A 16,560-nucleotide genomic window follows, 5' to 3' on the forward strand; every position below is an offset into this window, starting at 1 on the left:
CAAGTTTGTCCCATTCTCATTAATGCCACGTCTCAAATGCCTGGAGGAAACATCAGGTGTCCTTACATCAGGCACATTTACTTAAATGTCCAAATGAACCCATACATACACATATTATAATATGAGTCTGGACAACTTCTCCAACTTCCTGGTTGGCAGAAGCTTATAAGCTTTGTAAGCTAAGCAGCCACTGTGGCTCTCGCCTTCAATTCAATTCAATTCAATTCAATTTTATTTGTATAGTGCCAATTTACAACAGGAGTTATCTCAAGGCACTTTACAGTGTTTAAGGTTTAAGACCTTACAGAAAATATTTATACAAAAAATTATAGAGAAAACCCAACAATTCCATTTGAGCAAGCTTTAGGCAACAGTGGAGAGGAAAAACTCCCTTTAGAGGAAGAAACCTCCAGCAGAACCAGGCTCATAATGGGCGGCCATCTGCCTCGACCGGTTGGGGTGAGTGGAAAGAGGAGAGAGAAAAGAACAGCAGGCAATAAAGACAACAACAAGCAGCAAGAACATTGGGCAGATGAACTGGATTCTGGAGATGTACAGCTCCAGGCCGAGGATACCTGCAGAAAAGTACAGAGAGAGGGAGACAGAGAGGAGGAAACACAACTACAGGAGAGAGAAGACACAAAGTTAATGACATGAAATGGTAGAATCTGAATGGATAGAGGAGAAAGGAGAGAGGAGAGGAGCTCAGTTTATCAGTAGAGGTCCCCCAGCAGACTAAGCTATATCAGCAGAACTAAGAGATGGTTCACTGAATAATAACACGTGCACACTGTCTTTCAGGCTGTAACATGGCCGTTATTCATTGTTTCATAAGTATTTTCTCTAAATTGTTGGTTTCTAGTTGTTGAAATGTCTCAGGACATCTGGAGAATAGATGGGAACAGCAGGGATGCCAGTGTGATCCATGACTGTAGATCGTGTTTCAGATATACTCAGGAGGGCGACACAGACAACAGGACATACTGGTCCTCCCGGGTAAAATTGACCATATTGTGAAGTTCATGTTTTCTTTTTCCAAGTGGTTTAATGAGGTGAAGAACGAAAACACTATATTTTTTTATATATATTGTAAAAATGTAAAAGTACAAAGCGGATTTATTTGTGCAACAGTTTCAAATTAAAAGTGATTTCTGCCATTATGTGCTTTATAAACCAACATTTGTCAGACGACGTCACCTGTGAAGACGCCCTGCGTCACTGTCAGACTGCTGAAGATAAAAGTATGGAGAAGATTTTATAAATGAAATGACATTTGTTGACATTTGATATTTGTTTTGGAAAAGTCACACCCCTCCACTTTTTTCACATTTCATTGCATTGTAAATTTAATTTAAAATTGAAAAAGCTTAGATGATGTGATCCTAAGCAACATTCAAACTCCCCCTGATCCATTCCTCACTGTAAGAAGGATCCAGATCTCCAGGACTACTACTACCAAGACTAACATGTTGCCACTGCCCAGTTGCACAATCAGTAATATTTGAAACAGAATATTAAGAAATAGAAGAAATATCAAGAGATCATCACAGATAAAAGTATTATAATAAATTAAGGAAGTAAGTTATTCACTTCAGAAATATCCACTGTAAATCATCACTCTCAACCCAACACTGACAGATATTTAAAGCAATTTCTAAAACCTCCTATTTCTCTGTGCATTACCTAAGTTAGAAGATTAATTCCTTGTGGCTCTGAGGGACCACAGCATTGTAATTAGGCTTTAAAATGAAAAACGTTTGTTTAAAACTTAGGAAAGAAAATACAACAACTGTCATAAATGTGTTTGTGTTCATGTCAGGAATGATCCTTTCAGCCTCTCTGCTTGCTTCTGCACTTGCTGTGTCAAACGAGTGGGTAGCTGGCATCACTGGCGATCCCACAGTGGTTATCATGGTTACGTGCAATCCTCATGTAGCCCTTCTCACCCCAGGACTCCCCATAACTGTCAGATAAAGAAGAATGAGAGAAAGGTTTTGATCAGTCTGATGATCAAACAACAGATGTTGGTACAACTCACAAAATAAATAAATGGAGATGTCATATATAATATATATTGTATATACTGTATATATCTTACATTAATAACTGAGTATTAAAGTTGGTGTTTCCCACCTGTTCTTGACAATCCAGTACTTCTCTCCCTTTGCAGTCTCTCCGTAGCCCACTAACAGCACGGCATGACTGAGATCATCTTCGTCACACTCTGGGTTGTAGTAAACACCTGTTTGCGTGAGAGGAGTGAGTGAACCTGGTGCTTAACAAGGTAGAAGAACTATTTTATGCTTCCTGAGACATGGCCCCCTCCAAAAATGCATGATCCTGCTTTTTTAATAGAAAAATGATGGTTTAATCATTTAAACTGTTAATTATCTATTATTCTCCACTTAGTAAATGTGTACAAGTATAAAATATGAGGTTTAAAGAAATACACTCATTATGACATTAAGGCGTAACAGCAGAGGTCAACTCTGAATGTTGTCCAGCATCTCTAAAGTCCGAGCTCGGCACTGACCACTCTTGTAGAACTGGAACTTTTCGTCGCCAGTGTTGATGACCACAGACAGAGGACCCACTTCAATCAGGGCTTCAGCCAGTGCGTCTTCATCCCCCTCGGGAATCCACTTCATGCCTTTGCACTGGGCTACTCTGGCTGATGATTTGTTGTGACACTCCTGCTCCTATTGAGACAAGGTACGTCAAATACATAGGCATGTGGCTTATTATTGTGGTCTATCAGCACCCCAGTGCACACCATCACAATTCAAGTGGGTACCTTTAGCATCATTAACATACCAGTAATTAGCAGTTGTTAGAGATAAGTTAACTCATTGAAGGACACTAAAGGCACTGCCTGCTTTGATTCACTTTTTTGATATTGGGCCAGTTAAGGCGTATGTGCTTCCAACACACTACCTTTCCAACATACAGATAGTCCTCTTCAGAGTAAATGCCTCCATTTTCTTGAACATACTCAAACGCAAAATCTGGGTGTCCTCCATCACAGCCACTATTCTCTGGGACACAGTCGACCAGGTTCTGAGGACTCAGTTCCAGCAGCTGACCCGTCTTTTTGGCCAACTGTCCTTCAAGGGCTCCTGCAGCACTGAATGCCCAACAGGAGCCACAGTTCCCCTGCAGGATGTGGAGAACAGAATTTCAGTTTGGTGAGGACTATGGGATGGAGGACTATCATTCCCTTGATATCTGAAACATGCATTAGAATATACTATAATTTCATAAAAATCTCTGACCTGGTCTTTGACTCCAGTCACGATGCCGTCCTCTCGATAGTCAACAGATTTGGGCAGTGAGCCAGTATCATCGTTTTTTTCAGAGCTCTGGTTGAAGAGACATGAGAGACAAACAGTTAGAAGAATGTTGCATCACATTTCAAGCTTTGTAGATTAACTAAAGCTCTTACAGCCATCGTTGAGAGTAATCTCAAAAGAGTTTCAATCACCAATGAACAAATTAAGTCTTATTTACAACAGTGTCTCAGTGCCTCTCTCAGTGTTTACTCACCATGCAGTCAAAGTCTTTCGTGCACTCTTGAGAGACTTCCTGTGTTGCCTCCTGGTTGTAGGTGTCTTGGTCTTTGGAATATATAAACTTTGCCTGTAACATAGACAGAAATTTACAAAATGACAACACATTTTTTAAAAATGGTAAACACTCTGCACTTATATCGTGCTTTCTTATTTTAATGTGCTCATTAAAATGTATTTGTGATTGTAGTTTAGTTATATACGAATATAATTTAAGGACACTGAGTAGCATGGGATGATTTTACTTTTAATTCACAGTTTATGAGACTTACTATGTTTGTTAATGGTTAATATATCCTGAAAAGACTAAAAGATTATCTTTGTTATGTAGATATTACAAGATGTGACATGACTGAAGTTGAGTTTATGGATTTGACTTTTTTCAATCTGTTCCTGCTAAGAGGGATGATGCATAATCAATCGATCAATCAATCAATCAATCAATCAATCAATCAATCAATCAATCAATCAATCAATCAATCAATCAATCAGAAACGTCTAATGAAATAACTATTAGGTATTAAAATAATAATCATACATAATTTCTTGACATCCAGTTGTACTCAGCCATCTTCCTGACCATTTCCTTCAAGACCTGTATGAAGAAAGTTCAATTTTGCATCATGTTTAAGTGGTTTGGGAGATAACAAGGAACTCGTGACAAGCTGTGTTACAACACAGCAGCAGAATCACTGCAAAAAGAGTCCTGCTAAATATTTGCCAAGTATTCTGAAATGTAATCACAATATATTTTTATATAAAGCAAAAAGATTGGCCAAGCACATTTTGCTTGGCTAGAATTCTTCAAACTAGCATACATTTGAAACAGTCCTTAAAACTACATAAAAACAATTAACATTTTTTACAAATTTAAGACAGACTTTCATGAAGAGAGAATTTCTCCTGATTGAGTTAAAGGAACATTTACTATATTTGCTACACCAAATAATGACATGTCAAATTAGACAACAATGCCACAGTCTGTACTTAAATTTAATTTAGTCTATGATACAATTATGATATATAAAAATAAAAAGACAATCTCAAAATCATACGTTAGTTATTGACATCTTGTCGTACTCAGCCATCTTCTTGGTCATTTCCTCGTAGATCTGGATGGATGTTTTAGGTTAGACAGGTTTAGAAAGAACTTATAAAAGAGGTACCACAGAGTACAGTGATACAGTTATCATATTTGCACTGATGTTAGTGTTAGATTTGCAGAATTTTTAATATATAAATATTGAGATGTCACATGTAGGTGCTAAACTGAGATTAAAAAATTTTTTTTGTAGTGTTAGCTCTGGCCATGTAGCAAAGTGGAACCAAAATGAAAAGAATTGACATTTGCTGCATTTATGTAAAAATCTGTCCAGAGCAAAGGGGGAATATAATTAGTTAGTTTTTAATAACATAAGCAAATGCAAAAATCCTACATCAACTCTTAATATCCTGTCGTAGTCAACCATCCTCCAACTCATTATCTTCAAGATCTGCAAGAAGAGAAAGTTTTAGGTTTAGGAAATGACAACAAACTAACGTTACGAAGAAACAGACGAAGTTATAATAACAATAGAATAACTGCAGCATCAATATAAAATATTTTATTAACAGAGACTTTTAGATAATAATATTTTAAAGCCATAAGTTCTGCAGGCATGATATCAGATATTACGGTTTCATTCTGTCATGAGATCCAGACATGTACATATTGTGATGTTGCTGATCTCAAATATGATTCAATCAATCTAAAATAAATCAATATAACAACAATGAACGAAGTCAAAAATCATACCTGATTTCTTAATATTTTGCTGTTCTCAACCATCTTCTTAGCCAATTCCCCCAAGATCTGGAGGGAAAGAATAAAATTGTTTTCGGGTTCCGGGTTAGATACTGTACTTTTATGGAATCCCACTGTTTTCAGTGTTTGTTAGTGTCAGTGTTAATATCAGGAGTTAATTGATATTTCTAACACTGTTCACTAGTATGACTAAGCACAGTAGCAAAATCAACATTAATAAAAATGTTTTAGATTTACAGAATCTAAAGAATAAAATATCATGTAAAAACTTCTATTATTTATTCTGAGATTGTCTCAAAACTCTTAGAAGGTAGAAAAGATGGACAAGCACACAGCTAATTATCAGGGCTGTAAAGACCATCCATTTTTAGGTTAGTTTATTTTTATAATAAAAATTCTACATAAAAATAATAAGCAAATATTAAAATCATACATCATTTGTTAGTATTCCATCATTCTCCATCAGCTCCTCAGCCATGTCCTTTAAGACCTGCATGGGAAAAATGAAATGCTATGTCAGTTTAGGAAATAAATAACATAAACAGAGCAAGTTTATTACAATTACAATTACTGAGCACACCAGTGGAGGTAGCAAAAAATATTAAATATTACAGAATTTGTTATATACTATAATAATATTGTGATGTGATAAGTTGTGCAGAGAAACAGCAGAAGAAGAGAAAAAGTCCTCAAACACCAAACCAGACAAAGTACAGGATTAGATTGGGCTTCACTTTGTATCTACAGGGGGGAACAGGACCAGCTGCCCTCTTTACCTCTGCTGTAGGTCTTGGTACCCCAAATATAGCACCTCAAAACTGTACATTTAAGTACTAGATTTTAATAGATATGTTACAACCACATTATAAAACAACTTGTGTTTGACTGTGCATAAATGAGATACAACACATACAACAGCAACACATAATCTTCATCCTCTTCATTGCTTGTCCAAGCTACCAACTGGATACTTAATCTTTACAGATGTCTATGAAACAATTATTAAATATAAAAATGTAGAAAATGTAAAAAAAACCTTACATGATGTCTTAATATGTTGCTTTTCTCAGCCATCTTCTCAGCTATTTCCTCCAAGATCTGGATAAGGAGAGTTAAAAATTCCAGTTGCTTTTCATCTGATTAATATTAGATGTCATTCATTCTCTGTCCAAGCTTCCAATTATATATTAATCATTCACAAATGTCAAAGAAACTATTTACAAAATAAGGTGAATGTAAAAATATCTTACATGAGTCCTATATATTTTGTCATTCTCAGCCATCTTCAGAGCTATTTTCTTCAAGATCTGGATGAGGAGTTAAATCTTTTGTCATGTTTTGCTCAGATAAAACAGATTTACTCAAAAAGCACAAATCCTCAGATTATGTAATAAAAAATAAAATTCTCTAAATCACTGAATTTGGCTCAAATCTGATTGAAACAGGAACAAACACACAGCTGGTGTTCCTAAATGTTGTTGGAAGGGTTGAGTTAGGTAAAATGTCTCCTTTGTAGAAAATGTGTCATTACAATGTTCACATCAGTGTAATTTTAAGTAAAATCTTAACCAGGGCCAGCGTGTAAATAAAAATATTATCTGTCATTATCTGAGTCACAAATGTCTATCACGTAATCATTAACTATGAAATAAAACTGTAAAAACATACTTCATATCTTGCCATCCTGTCATTCTCAAGCATCTTCTCAGCCATTTTTTTCAAGATCTACATGGGGAGAGTTAAATGTTACTGTCATGCTTCAGCTTTGATGGGTCTAAGAGATGAAAGCAAAGCAAATAACGGAGGAGTTTAGTGTTGCTGGTTTGTTCAAGTTCCAGTTTTCTGCATTGTGATGTTAAGACATAACAACAAATGAATGAGTATTAGATGTGAAAATGTAAAGCTGATGAAAATATCATACATGATTTCTTGACATCCTATTGTGCTCAGCCATCTTCTCAGCCATTTCCTCTGGGACCTGGATGAAATTAGATTAGATTAGATTTCATGTCATGTTTCAGTTTTTTCAACATATGTAGTTGTCGGCTCAACTCTACTCACATTTAGTACCAATTACTTTGTTCCCCACAGTGCAGTTGACACATCAGAACAACAGAGGAGGATAAAAGAATCCTGTTCCCTCCAGTGTTTATGTAAATTTATGTTACAGCAATTATTTGAGTTTGTTAAATGAATTTGAATTCATATTCTGAAGAACCAAAAAGTTGAGGTTAAGTATTAAGTTAGACCCAGTACAGGCACGAGTTGACAGGCAAACTTGACATGTACTGTAATAAGCTACTCTATGTCAGTGTGGTTTGAATGGTTCTTAGAGGTGTCAAAGCTGTGTGTAAGTACAGTGACAGTATCAAGGTAACAAGAATTAAGCATTAGCCGATAAGTGATGTCGTGTCCTGCAGAGGGAAAAACCACACCCACTCACCGCAGTCTGACAACTATCTGGGCTGCTATTAAGGGGAGAAGTTGAAGTCATACTCATAATTCATATGATTAATTTGCATTAAAAAAAGCATTATCTCCATTTACAGCCCTGACTTTAACCCACTTAATTCCACAAGAACAACAATATAAGTAAATGTGTATTTAGAGCAGCAGCATGAAGTCAGTATCCAGACTCACCTTGTCACCGTTATGATTCATCCCCAGTTTGTAGGAGTGTTTGCCCTCTTTTGCCTCCTGGTTGTGGACTTCGATCAAATACATGTTCTGTTCCCAGATGTTCCTCCGATACTCCTCTTCATCCTAAAACACCATTTTATTTAATCAACCTGAAAATGTAAATGGTTGGGAAAGCAGCTGTGTGCTGCTGGTTTTTGTACAGCAGAGGAAAAGTCGGAGGGGGAAAGTTACCAAGACACATATTTACAAACGAATCCTAATTATCATCCTCAAAACTTTTGATAAAACAGTTTTAAAAGATACATGAATGTGCACAATTGTATCATTGGTAGAGTGAAGACTTCTGTGTGATTTTGTCGAGTGTCACAGAGAAACACTGGTGCAAATGTATTAATCCCTGCTCTTAATAATAATAATAATAATAATAATAATAATAATAATAATAATAATAATAATAATAATAATAATAATAATAATAATAATAATAATAATAATAATAATAATAATAAAAGTATCTATCAGTGATCTATAATTCTTATTGTAGGCTGTAACACTTTTTTAAAGACTATTGTTCAGGATACTTTAGATTAAATCAATACTGTGCACAATATTATTCAATATTATTATTGACTTTACCTTGACCAATTTTATCTGTGCTGTTGGAGAAATGTCTGCTAAACATTTTAGCCTATTAAATCTGGTCTAACTGTACCACCTACAGGATCTTTGTAGTCTTTTCCATAAGTGATCTTCCACTCCTCCCACTGGGCACTAAGGGAAACTTCATCCAGACAAAAGCTCAGCTTTGAGGCAGCCAACAGTATCACACAGATGGACAGCAACATCCTGAAATGGCAGCAACACAGACAGTAATCAATAAATAACACATGATCTCAGGTGTGACTGTACCAGAACCACAGTCATCACGTTGATGGTTCACAGCTGAAAATCGCTAGTTTGAATAATCTTCACACAAACAAACACATAAAATAAAAGTTTAACTACATAATTAAAAGAAAATAATTTGTTTCTCTCAGTTGTTTGAGGGGCTGAAATATTTCAACACCCACCAAATGTGGAGTAAAATATCAGATGATTCTATTTTAAACATAAAGCATTTTACAGAAAATCTGTTAATTACTGGTTGGTGAAAGTTATTTTACCTTTAGTCCAGAAGTTTGGTAGAATTTGGATGAAGTTCTGAAGCCGTCACTATTTTGCTCTTTGTTAAAGCAGGAGAAGGTTTTTGTTTAGGTGCACACCTCAGGACCTGTTTCCTTTATTTATATACTGCAGAGATCACTTTCAAAATGACACAAGTGGGAGTGTTTTAAATTAGGAATGTGCTCAGTGTGTTTGACGGTCGCTCTATTGAAGTACAGTCAAGGGTTATCACTCACGAAATGTTGCTGACGTCACGTGATGTGGCGTGATGATCTGTGTAAAAAGAGTTAATGTTTAATGTTTATTTCATATAATATTACTTCATTCACTTGAGCAGTCAGTTGACAATTTAATGTAACATTAATTTAATGTAACATTAATTTAATGTAACATGATCATTTACAAGCCCCCGTGTTATAATACTCATACACACGTCACCATGTTTCAGGAGTAGTTCACTCCACTGTGCAAATAGTAAAAAAAAACAAATCAAATCATAGTATGTGGAATGGTTTTCATGACATCATCCTTAAGAGAATAATTGTCTTATTAATATCAATGTGGATCAGATAAAAATATTATTAGATTAGATAGTTTTACAATTCTGTGGTGACTGACATTGATTGACACGATCACCACAGCTCAGCAAATCAACACTGTGCAGGAGAACAGATGGAACATTGTACTCAGACAATTCAAAAGTATATTTCATTGTTGAAAGCCCCAAATAAAGTACACACAGTATACTGTAATATAAAATACTGTATACTGTAATATAAAACTAAACTAAACTAAACTAAACTAAACTAAACTAAACTAAACTAAACTAAACTAAACTCGTTCCTCGTGACATTTACATCTCACACAATGAAAACCTTTCTCAGGGCACTTTGTTTCAGTTTTCAGCTGTAACTGAATGTAAATATAAATGTAAATGTAATAATATTTGAACGCATTCAAATGAGAGAAAGCAGGAGATGAACAAAAAGGAAGTTTGTACAGGTGACGGAGAAACGAAACAGAAACTTTATTAGGTCTTACACAATATAAGTACTCTCTTCACTGTCATTATGTGATTTGTGTGACATTTGAATAGGTCTAATTCATCCAAACATGCTTTAAATAGACTTCGAACATGTCAATAATCATGTCTCTGGAATGAAAACAATAGAAGGAACAATGAACAAGATCTTAGTTAATGTCCCCGTTGATCAGTAACCACAGTGATTCATGACAAGGTGTCAGACTCCTGGTGAACTGGTTTCCATTCCTCTTGTCTTATTAAACCTGTTTATCCACCAGCTCTCTGTTAAGTTATGTTTTTTATGGGTTTCAGAGCATAGTCCCAGTTTACAGGAAACCAGTTGTGTCCTGTTGGTGTCTTAAAATGGACTCTAATGATGTCACTGTGGTGTTCAGAGGTTTCTGACTGGTTGAGAAGTAATTTCTGGAAATAAATAAATAATTAAACCTTAATAATTGATCTGGAAAAGTTTGAATTACAGTATGAAGATAAATGTAAAGATGTTCAAATATAAAATACGTCAAACATCTACCTGATCTAATTAGAACCAAGAAAAACAAAGTCAGCCAGTATCAACAACATTTTCACAGCGTTCACTGCAGTTTCTAGGTTTCCTGCTTCACTTCCCATGATGATGGTGAAGATGATGCCACAAATACCAAACCAACACCAACCCCCGTACTTGTGAGAGGAAATGTTAAATGCTTTCAGAGCACTTTAAAAGAATCTGAAACTGATTCCAAGTCAGTAAATGTATAAGGTATGTCAGTGAACACGAATACATCTGAGAAACGTGTGTTTTTATTTCTCTATTTGTACATGATTTTTTCCAGATTGGGATTTGAAATAGCAATAAAACAAACATCTTAAAATACTATGACTCAAACAACAAACAGTAGTTAAATAAGTTTATTACTTAAGAGATGTTGGGACTCGTCATTGCTTTTTGATTTTTGGATACCAAAGTGGTGATGAGGGAGAAGACAAGTGCTGCTTTTTTACTGCTTCCAACCAAATTGAATCCTCAAGGTCCAGGGATTAAACCTTTACTGTAGGCAGAGAAGTGATCGTCAAGACTGAGGGTGTCACACGTCCTTGAAAACCCACTGCTCCATGGTTGTTTTCCAAATTAACATTTCATTAAAGAACTAACATCAAACGCTGTGTCCCCAGGTTCTTTGTCACATGAGTGGGTATGTGGCGTCAGTGGCAATACCACAGTGGTTCTCACGGTTCCGAGCGATCCGGATGTAGCCCTTTTCACCCCAGCCGTCACCCCAGCTGTCGACAGAGAGAAAAAAGAAGGAATCATCTGTCAACATTTGGCCAACAGGTATTATCAGTTATCTCGTACAGTTGGTGTTTCCCACCTGTTCTTGACAATCCAGTACTTCTCGCCCTCTGCAGTCTCTCCATAGCCCACTAACAGCACGGCATGACCAGGGTTGTCTTTGTCACACTGTGGGTTGTAGTAAACACCTGCACACATGGTGTATACTGTTAGTAAATTATTTATTCATTAAGAATTGAAGAACAGCAGAGTAGATGACCGACCGCTTGTGTAGATGGAAATGTTTCTGGAATCAATGGCAACAGAGAGAGGGCCCACTTCAACCAGAGCTTCAGCCAGCTCATACTCATCCCCCTCTGGGATCGCTCTATAGCCTTTGCACTGGGCTGCAATGGCCGATGAGTTGAAGCGGCATGACTGCTTCTGCAGAGAAGACAGGTTAAAGATTGTGGTTAATTATTTTTACAAAATTCCAGTCAAATGATGCTGCAATGATTTCACAGTTTGGAACCAAATACACAACAAGAGCTAAGGAGTGGGTTATGTAATGACGTTAATAATCCACTGCCTGGATTATTAGGCAGATTATTAGCAGCAGATTCAGAGTGGGTGTAGATTCTCCTGAATAACAGGGATCTGTACACATCTCAAATAAAAATACTTTGTCTTGCACTGCAGTACAAAGGCAGTAATCAAATAAAACCATAACTATGTGCATGGATTGTTACGACCAGAGGGAGGTGGGTTTTCAGTATTTGGACTGAATGGACCTTTTTATGAATTGTTTGGTACAGTTTTTAAGAACAAAAGCACATTACCTTTATGACGTAGGGGTAGTCCTCCTCTGAGTTAATTCCGTTTTTTTGCACATACTCGAAGGCATCGATAATGTGTCCTCCGTTGCAGCCATTATTGTCAACACAGTCGAGGAGGTTCTGAGCACTGAGGTCCAGCAACCGGCCTGTCTTCTTGGCCAACTGGCCCTCGATGGCCCCCGTGGCACTGAACACCCAGCAGGCGCCACAGGATCCCTACAAAGTGAGGAGCACAGCAAGAGGAGTTAAACCCTTTTCCACAACCTTTAATGTCCTGTGAAAACCATGTGACCTCATTTCTATGAACTGACACTGGTTCAAACCTTTTGTTTTGTTCAGACTGGAGAAGCTCTGTGAATCTCTGTGTATCATCTGACATCTTACATCTGCTGCTTTTTCTTTTTTACTACTTGTTGATCTGGTTCACACAGACCGAGTGAACAATGCCACACAAGATGTCTTTAGTCCAGTGCCATGCGATGGACTGGTGCAGTAAGCTGGTGACGTATTCACCTGCTGAAATAATCTATAATTTACAGTTAATGCATAAACCTTGTTTAGAGTAGTGGTTTGAATTACTGCTATAAGTATAATGTTTAAGTATAATGTTACAAGCATAATTAAAGATTAGAGTGTTAAAAAATTATGGTTGGTAATTGGCCTCTGACCTGATTTTTGACTGAGGTCACCAATCCTGTCTGGCGGTAGTCGATGGACTTGGGAAGTTTACTGTCTTGTGAGCATTTCTTCTGGTGAATATGTGTCTGAGCAGAGAGATGTTTAAAGTCAGAGCTGTCAACATGCTGAAAGTAAATCTCATGTAACATGATAACATGTTATTTTAGGTTCTACATTTCATAATGAGCAACCAAGAGCACCTGAGATGATCATTTCAGACAAACTCCCCACTGGCTGCTTGATGCAAAATAGTGACTGATGAGAGTCAATGAAAATTCTTGCAGCTTTGTACTTTCAAAGTCTTCAACCCTTCAAATTCCAAAGTCTCCCATGTCTTAAGATTATTTGAATAATGCTGCATCAGTACGTGAATATATTCTGAGCTATTTACTGTGAATTGCAACATTCAGCATTGTGAGTGCAATAAAACGCAAATTCATGATAGAAAATACTGTATATAATTAATATCGCAACCAAAGCAGAGATAAGAGGTGATGAGGTTAAAAGGAAGACTACCAACCTTTCATCTGACCTCATTTCTGAAGGAAAAACGAACTGCTGCCACAGACCCAAAGCAGGCACAACTTTATCAGTGGGAGGACAACAGTTAAAATTAATGGTGTGAAGCAAACCTCTCTGTGTGAGACAGAGGTTTTTTTATGGACGTGACGGTGAGAAAAATGTCAGTCATCATTCTCTGACAATACTAGTATTAGGACTTAGTAGCTGCTGTTCTTACATCAACTACTTCTAATCAATGAACCATTTTTCACACTCACACAATGAACCAAATCTATTTTAGTGTGAAGAGGTTTGTTCTGTGCTTACATGAGGACATATTCAGACAATCCAGGACTTGGTACAAATCCCACTTCCAGAACAGTTGGGACATTGTGTAAAATGGAAATAAAAAAAAAATACATAGATTTTTGATTTGAACATAGAACAAAGACTTTGCTCATTTTGTATTTATTGTATCACCTCTTCTGTGAACAACCCTCAAAGACCTGTTGCTTTATTAATGAAAACAATCTTATTCATGCTTCTGCATTTCAGGCCGCATGTGTTGTTCTACAAACCTCTATCTAGCACGTCGAATTCAAAATGAGCTGACATTTTGTTATAAATGTTAAAGTTGAGCCTGACATTTGATATGACACTATAATATTCAGTGTTCACTCACCATTCTGTTTGTTGACCAGTCGGGTCCAGTGGAGCCTCTTGACTGTAGATAGCATTTTCTTGATCTTGAAAAATCACTGAATTTTGCCTAAAACATACACATTTACCTTACTTTACAACAGAATAAAACAGAGTTTGATTTGGTCTGTGCGCTCTCACAATGATTATTCTACAGTAAAACACGTTCACACGTTTTCAACACAAGAACTGAAATCATACTCTGTGAGGTTTCAGGCATGTCAGCTTTTCAGCCACTTCCTCCGAAGTCTAGATGGAGAGAAGAGACAGATTAATCAGAACTGGGTCCAGTGTTCATTGTTGCAGGTTTAGGATAAAGGGGGATGTTGTGTAATGTTGTAGGTTGTAATAACCTTTAGTGACTTTATAAAACATGTCTGTCTAAAGCTTCACACCCTTCTTAAGATGCTGTACTGAAAATTGATGGATGCACTTTAGAAATGAAATGTGCAAAAGAAAAAAGAAATTTAGCTCTAAATGAATTCACAGTAACAAATGAACAAAACACAGGGTGATGTGTTAAAGTTAAAGTTTAATGAAGGCCTCACCATGTCTGTCAGGTAGTTCATCCCCAGCTTGTACGAGTGTTTGCCCTGCTCTGCCTCGCAGTTGTGGACTTCAATCAAATACATGTTCTGCTCCCAGATGGTCCTCCGATAGTCCTCTTCATCCTAAGATACGAATACAGGAAAATGTGTCAGCGAAGCAAAGTAATGCTGTTATGTTTGCAGAAAGTCGACTGGAAATAGTAAATTTACTTAGTGATTTACTTTCTATGTCAATTTAGGTCTTCACACTTGTGAAGTCACAGGAAGGAAATACTTTAAAATAAAGTGTTACTAAAATAACTAGATCTAAACCAACAGGACTAAAATGGTTCTTTTGCTGGTTTTCAGTGAGGCTGTGGATCAATAAAGAAATAAAGTAAAAACTTGAACTGGGTCAGTTGTTCACCCACAACCACATAAAACTGCAGCGTTGCTACATCAGCTCTGTGAGATGATCACTAACAGATTTATAGAAAAGAGGTGTGTCTTTCCTGTCCCATGTATCCTCAAACGCCAATAAGAGCTATGGGACGTCCTGAAGAGTCCCTCCCTCTCTCCCTCTGTGGCATTTTTTAAACTATGCTGCGAGAGGCTGAATCATCAAGTAAAGTTCGTGTGAATACATGTTTCACCCAGGGAGGTAGGAACGAAGACAGAAACACGTATGACATAATAACCAATTTTATACTATACTTACATACAGTTCTGAGGTAGAAAATGTAATGATCTAATAAATTTGTTAATAAATATAATATTTTTTAATAAATATAAACTCCTTTTAAAACAACTATTTTGACCAACGTTGGCTTTTTTATTGCTACCACTAATAATAATATTACTAAAGAGTACATCTCAGAATAGAGGAAACCACACTTCACACATAGTCTTACATTATATTTCTTCTTGTATTTGATTTTCCACTGTTCCCACTGGATGTCCAGGGTTTCATCCTTCAAAGAGCAGTTCACATATAAGACTGCCAGCAGCAACAGCAGGACCAGACAAAGACACATCCTGAAACAGCACAGAGAAGCCGCTGAGGGTGTTCACAGGTAAAAACCATTCTCTAGATGATGTGGCCAAGATAAGCTGTTAAATGTGGAGGAGCTGAGTCAAACTTAAACTACTAACGAACACAAAGATGAATGAACAGACCTAAACTCAGAAGTTTCAGAGGGTGACCACCAACAGTTAGATTCAGGTTACATTTATTCATATTGTGAGTATGAATTTAGAAAAGAAAGAAAAGTCCCATAAAGAAAGTACAAGTTAGAGGAAATACCTGCTCACAATCATGAAACATGTGCTTACCTCTTTAAATAAGTAATATACATCCTCAATTCTGGTAAGTGATGAATGAAATCCTTTGACTAGTAACTGGGCTTGAAGTTACAGGTTCAGAAGCGTCTAGAAGCGTCAGATCACGCACAATAACCCACGCAGGGTGTGACAGCTGTGAGCTTCTGAAATAATTCATATATAAATATGAATTGGGGTCAGGGACTTAGTTACACATCTTATCCAGAACTGTTCTTACTTGAAATAGTATTTTTAACATGCAACTTTTTGTATTTGTAATTCATTAAATTATGTCTTCAAATCTGATTGCATCAGAATGGCAGTGGAACAAATGACCTAAAATAACCTCCACCCACGTTAAGAACTGTTGAGGATACAAATTCAAAACCACAACCACTTCCCTCACTTGTATAAGTCGGGCAGTTGTTCATTAACGTTATGGGCGGCGTTGGGCATGTGCAGACTGAACTGTGGCCCCCAAGTTGATAGTTCAGAGTGGTCACTGCAAATATTCTTAAAGCAAACTATTAT

The 16,560-nt window shown here is 36.7% G+C and overlaps 2 protein-coding genes across 4 annotated transcripts; both read right to left on the reverse strand.

The window, feature by feature from the left end:
- Positions 1-1,722: 1,722 nt before the first annotated feature.
- Positions 1,723-9,285, reverse strand: LOC113170972 (cathepsin K-like). The gene is made up of 18 exons (XM_026373311.1): positions 9,174-9,285; positions 8,730-8,856; positions 8,011-8,133; positions 7,292-7,348; positions 7,039-7,095; positions 6,621-6,677; positions 6,412-6,468; positions 5,804-5,860; positions 5,362-5,418; positions 5,003-5,059; positions 4,622-4,678; positions 4,105-4,161; positions 3,544-3,636; positions 3,273-3,359; positions 2,935-3,153; positions 2,534-2,699; positions 2,134-2,242; positions 1,723-1,963 (listed from the first exon to the last, which is right to left on the reverse strand). The coding sequence occupies exons 2-18, from the start codon at positions 8,853-8,855 to the stop codon at positions 1,864-1,866; spliced, it is 1,536 nt and encodes a 511-aa protein (XP_026229096.1). The 5' UTR covers position 8,856; positions 9,174-9,285; the 3' UTR covers positions 1,723-1,863.
- A 1,737-nt stretch (positions 9,286-11,022) lies between these two features.
- On the reverse strand, positions 11,023-16,351 carry LOC113171110 (cathepsin L1-like). 3 transcript variants are annotated; one of them, XM_026373487.1, is made up of 10 exons: positions 16,042-16,350; positions 15,621-15,744; positions 14,731-14,853; positions 14,384-14,431; positions 14,166-14,252; positions 12,973-13,068; positions 12,308-12,520; positions 11,753-11,912; positions 11,569-11,677; positions 11,023-11,479 (listed from the first exon to the last, which is right to left on the reverse strand). In XM_026373487.1, exons 1-10 carry the CDS (start codon positions 16,062-16,064, stop codon positions 11,380-11,382), a joined length of 1,083 nt encoding a protein of 360 aa, XP_026229272.1. In that variant the 5' UTR covers positions 16,065-16,350; the 3' UTR covers positions 11,023-11,379. The 3 variants fall into 3 exon arrangements, with proteins under 3 accessions (XP_026229272.1, XP_026229273.1, XP_026229274.1); XM_026373488.1 differs by lacking the exon at positions 12,973-13,068 and having other exon boundaries at positions 16,042-16,351; XM_026373489.1 differs by lacking the exons at positions 15,621-15,744; positions 16,042-16,350 and adding an exon at positions 15,047-15,157.
- Between the last annotated feature and the right edge of the window lie 209 nt (positions 16,352-16,560).

Source organism: Anabas testudineus, chromosome 16, assembly GCF_900324465.2.
Source record: "Anabas testudineus chromosome 16, fAnaTes1.2, whole genome shotgun sequence".
NCBI lineage: Eukaryota > Metazoa > Chordata > Actinopteri > Anabantiformes > Anabantidae > Anabas > Anabas testudineus.

Excerpts from the sequence above, each read along its gene's own strand:
- LOC113171110 (XM_026373487.1), bottom strand. The coding sequence starts at position 16,064 with ATGTATATTACTTATTTAAAGAG. Across the intron at positions 15,745-16,041 it reads TATATTACTTATTTAAAGAG|GATGTGTCTTTGTCTGGTCC; the intron begins GTAAGCACATGT and ends GTGCTGTTTCAG. Across the intron at positions 12,521-12,972 it reads TGACCTCAGTCAAAAATCAG|GGATCCTGTGGCGCCTGCTG; the intron begins GTCAGAGGCCAA and ends CTCACTTTGTAG.
- LOC113170972 (XM_026373311.1), bottom strand. The coding sequence starts at position 8,855 with ATGTTGCTGTCCATCTGTGTGATACTGTTGGCTGCCTCAAAGCTGAGC. Across the intron at positions 7,349-8,010 it reads TGAATCATAACGGTGACAAG|GTCCCAGAGGAAATGGCTGA; the intron begins GTGAGTCTGGAT and ends AATTTCATCCAG. Across the intron at positions 4,162-4,621 it reads ACAAGATGTCAATAACTAAC|GTCTTGAAGGAAATGGTCAG; the intron begins GTATGATTTTGA and ends TTCTTCATACAG.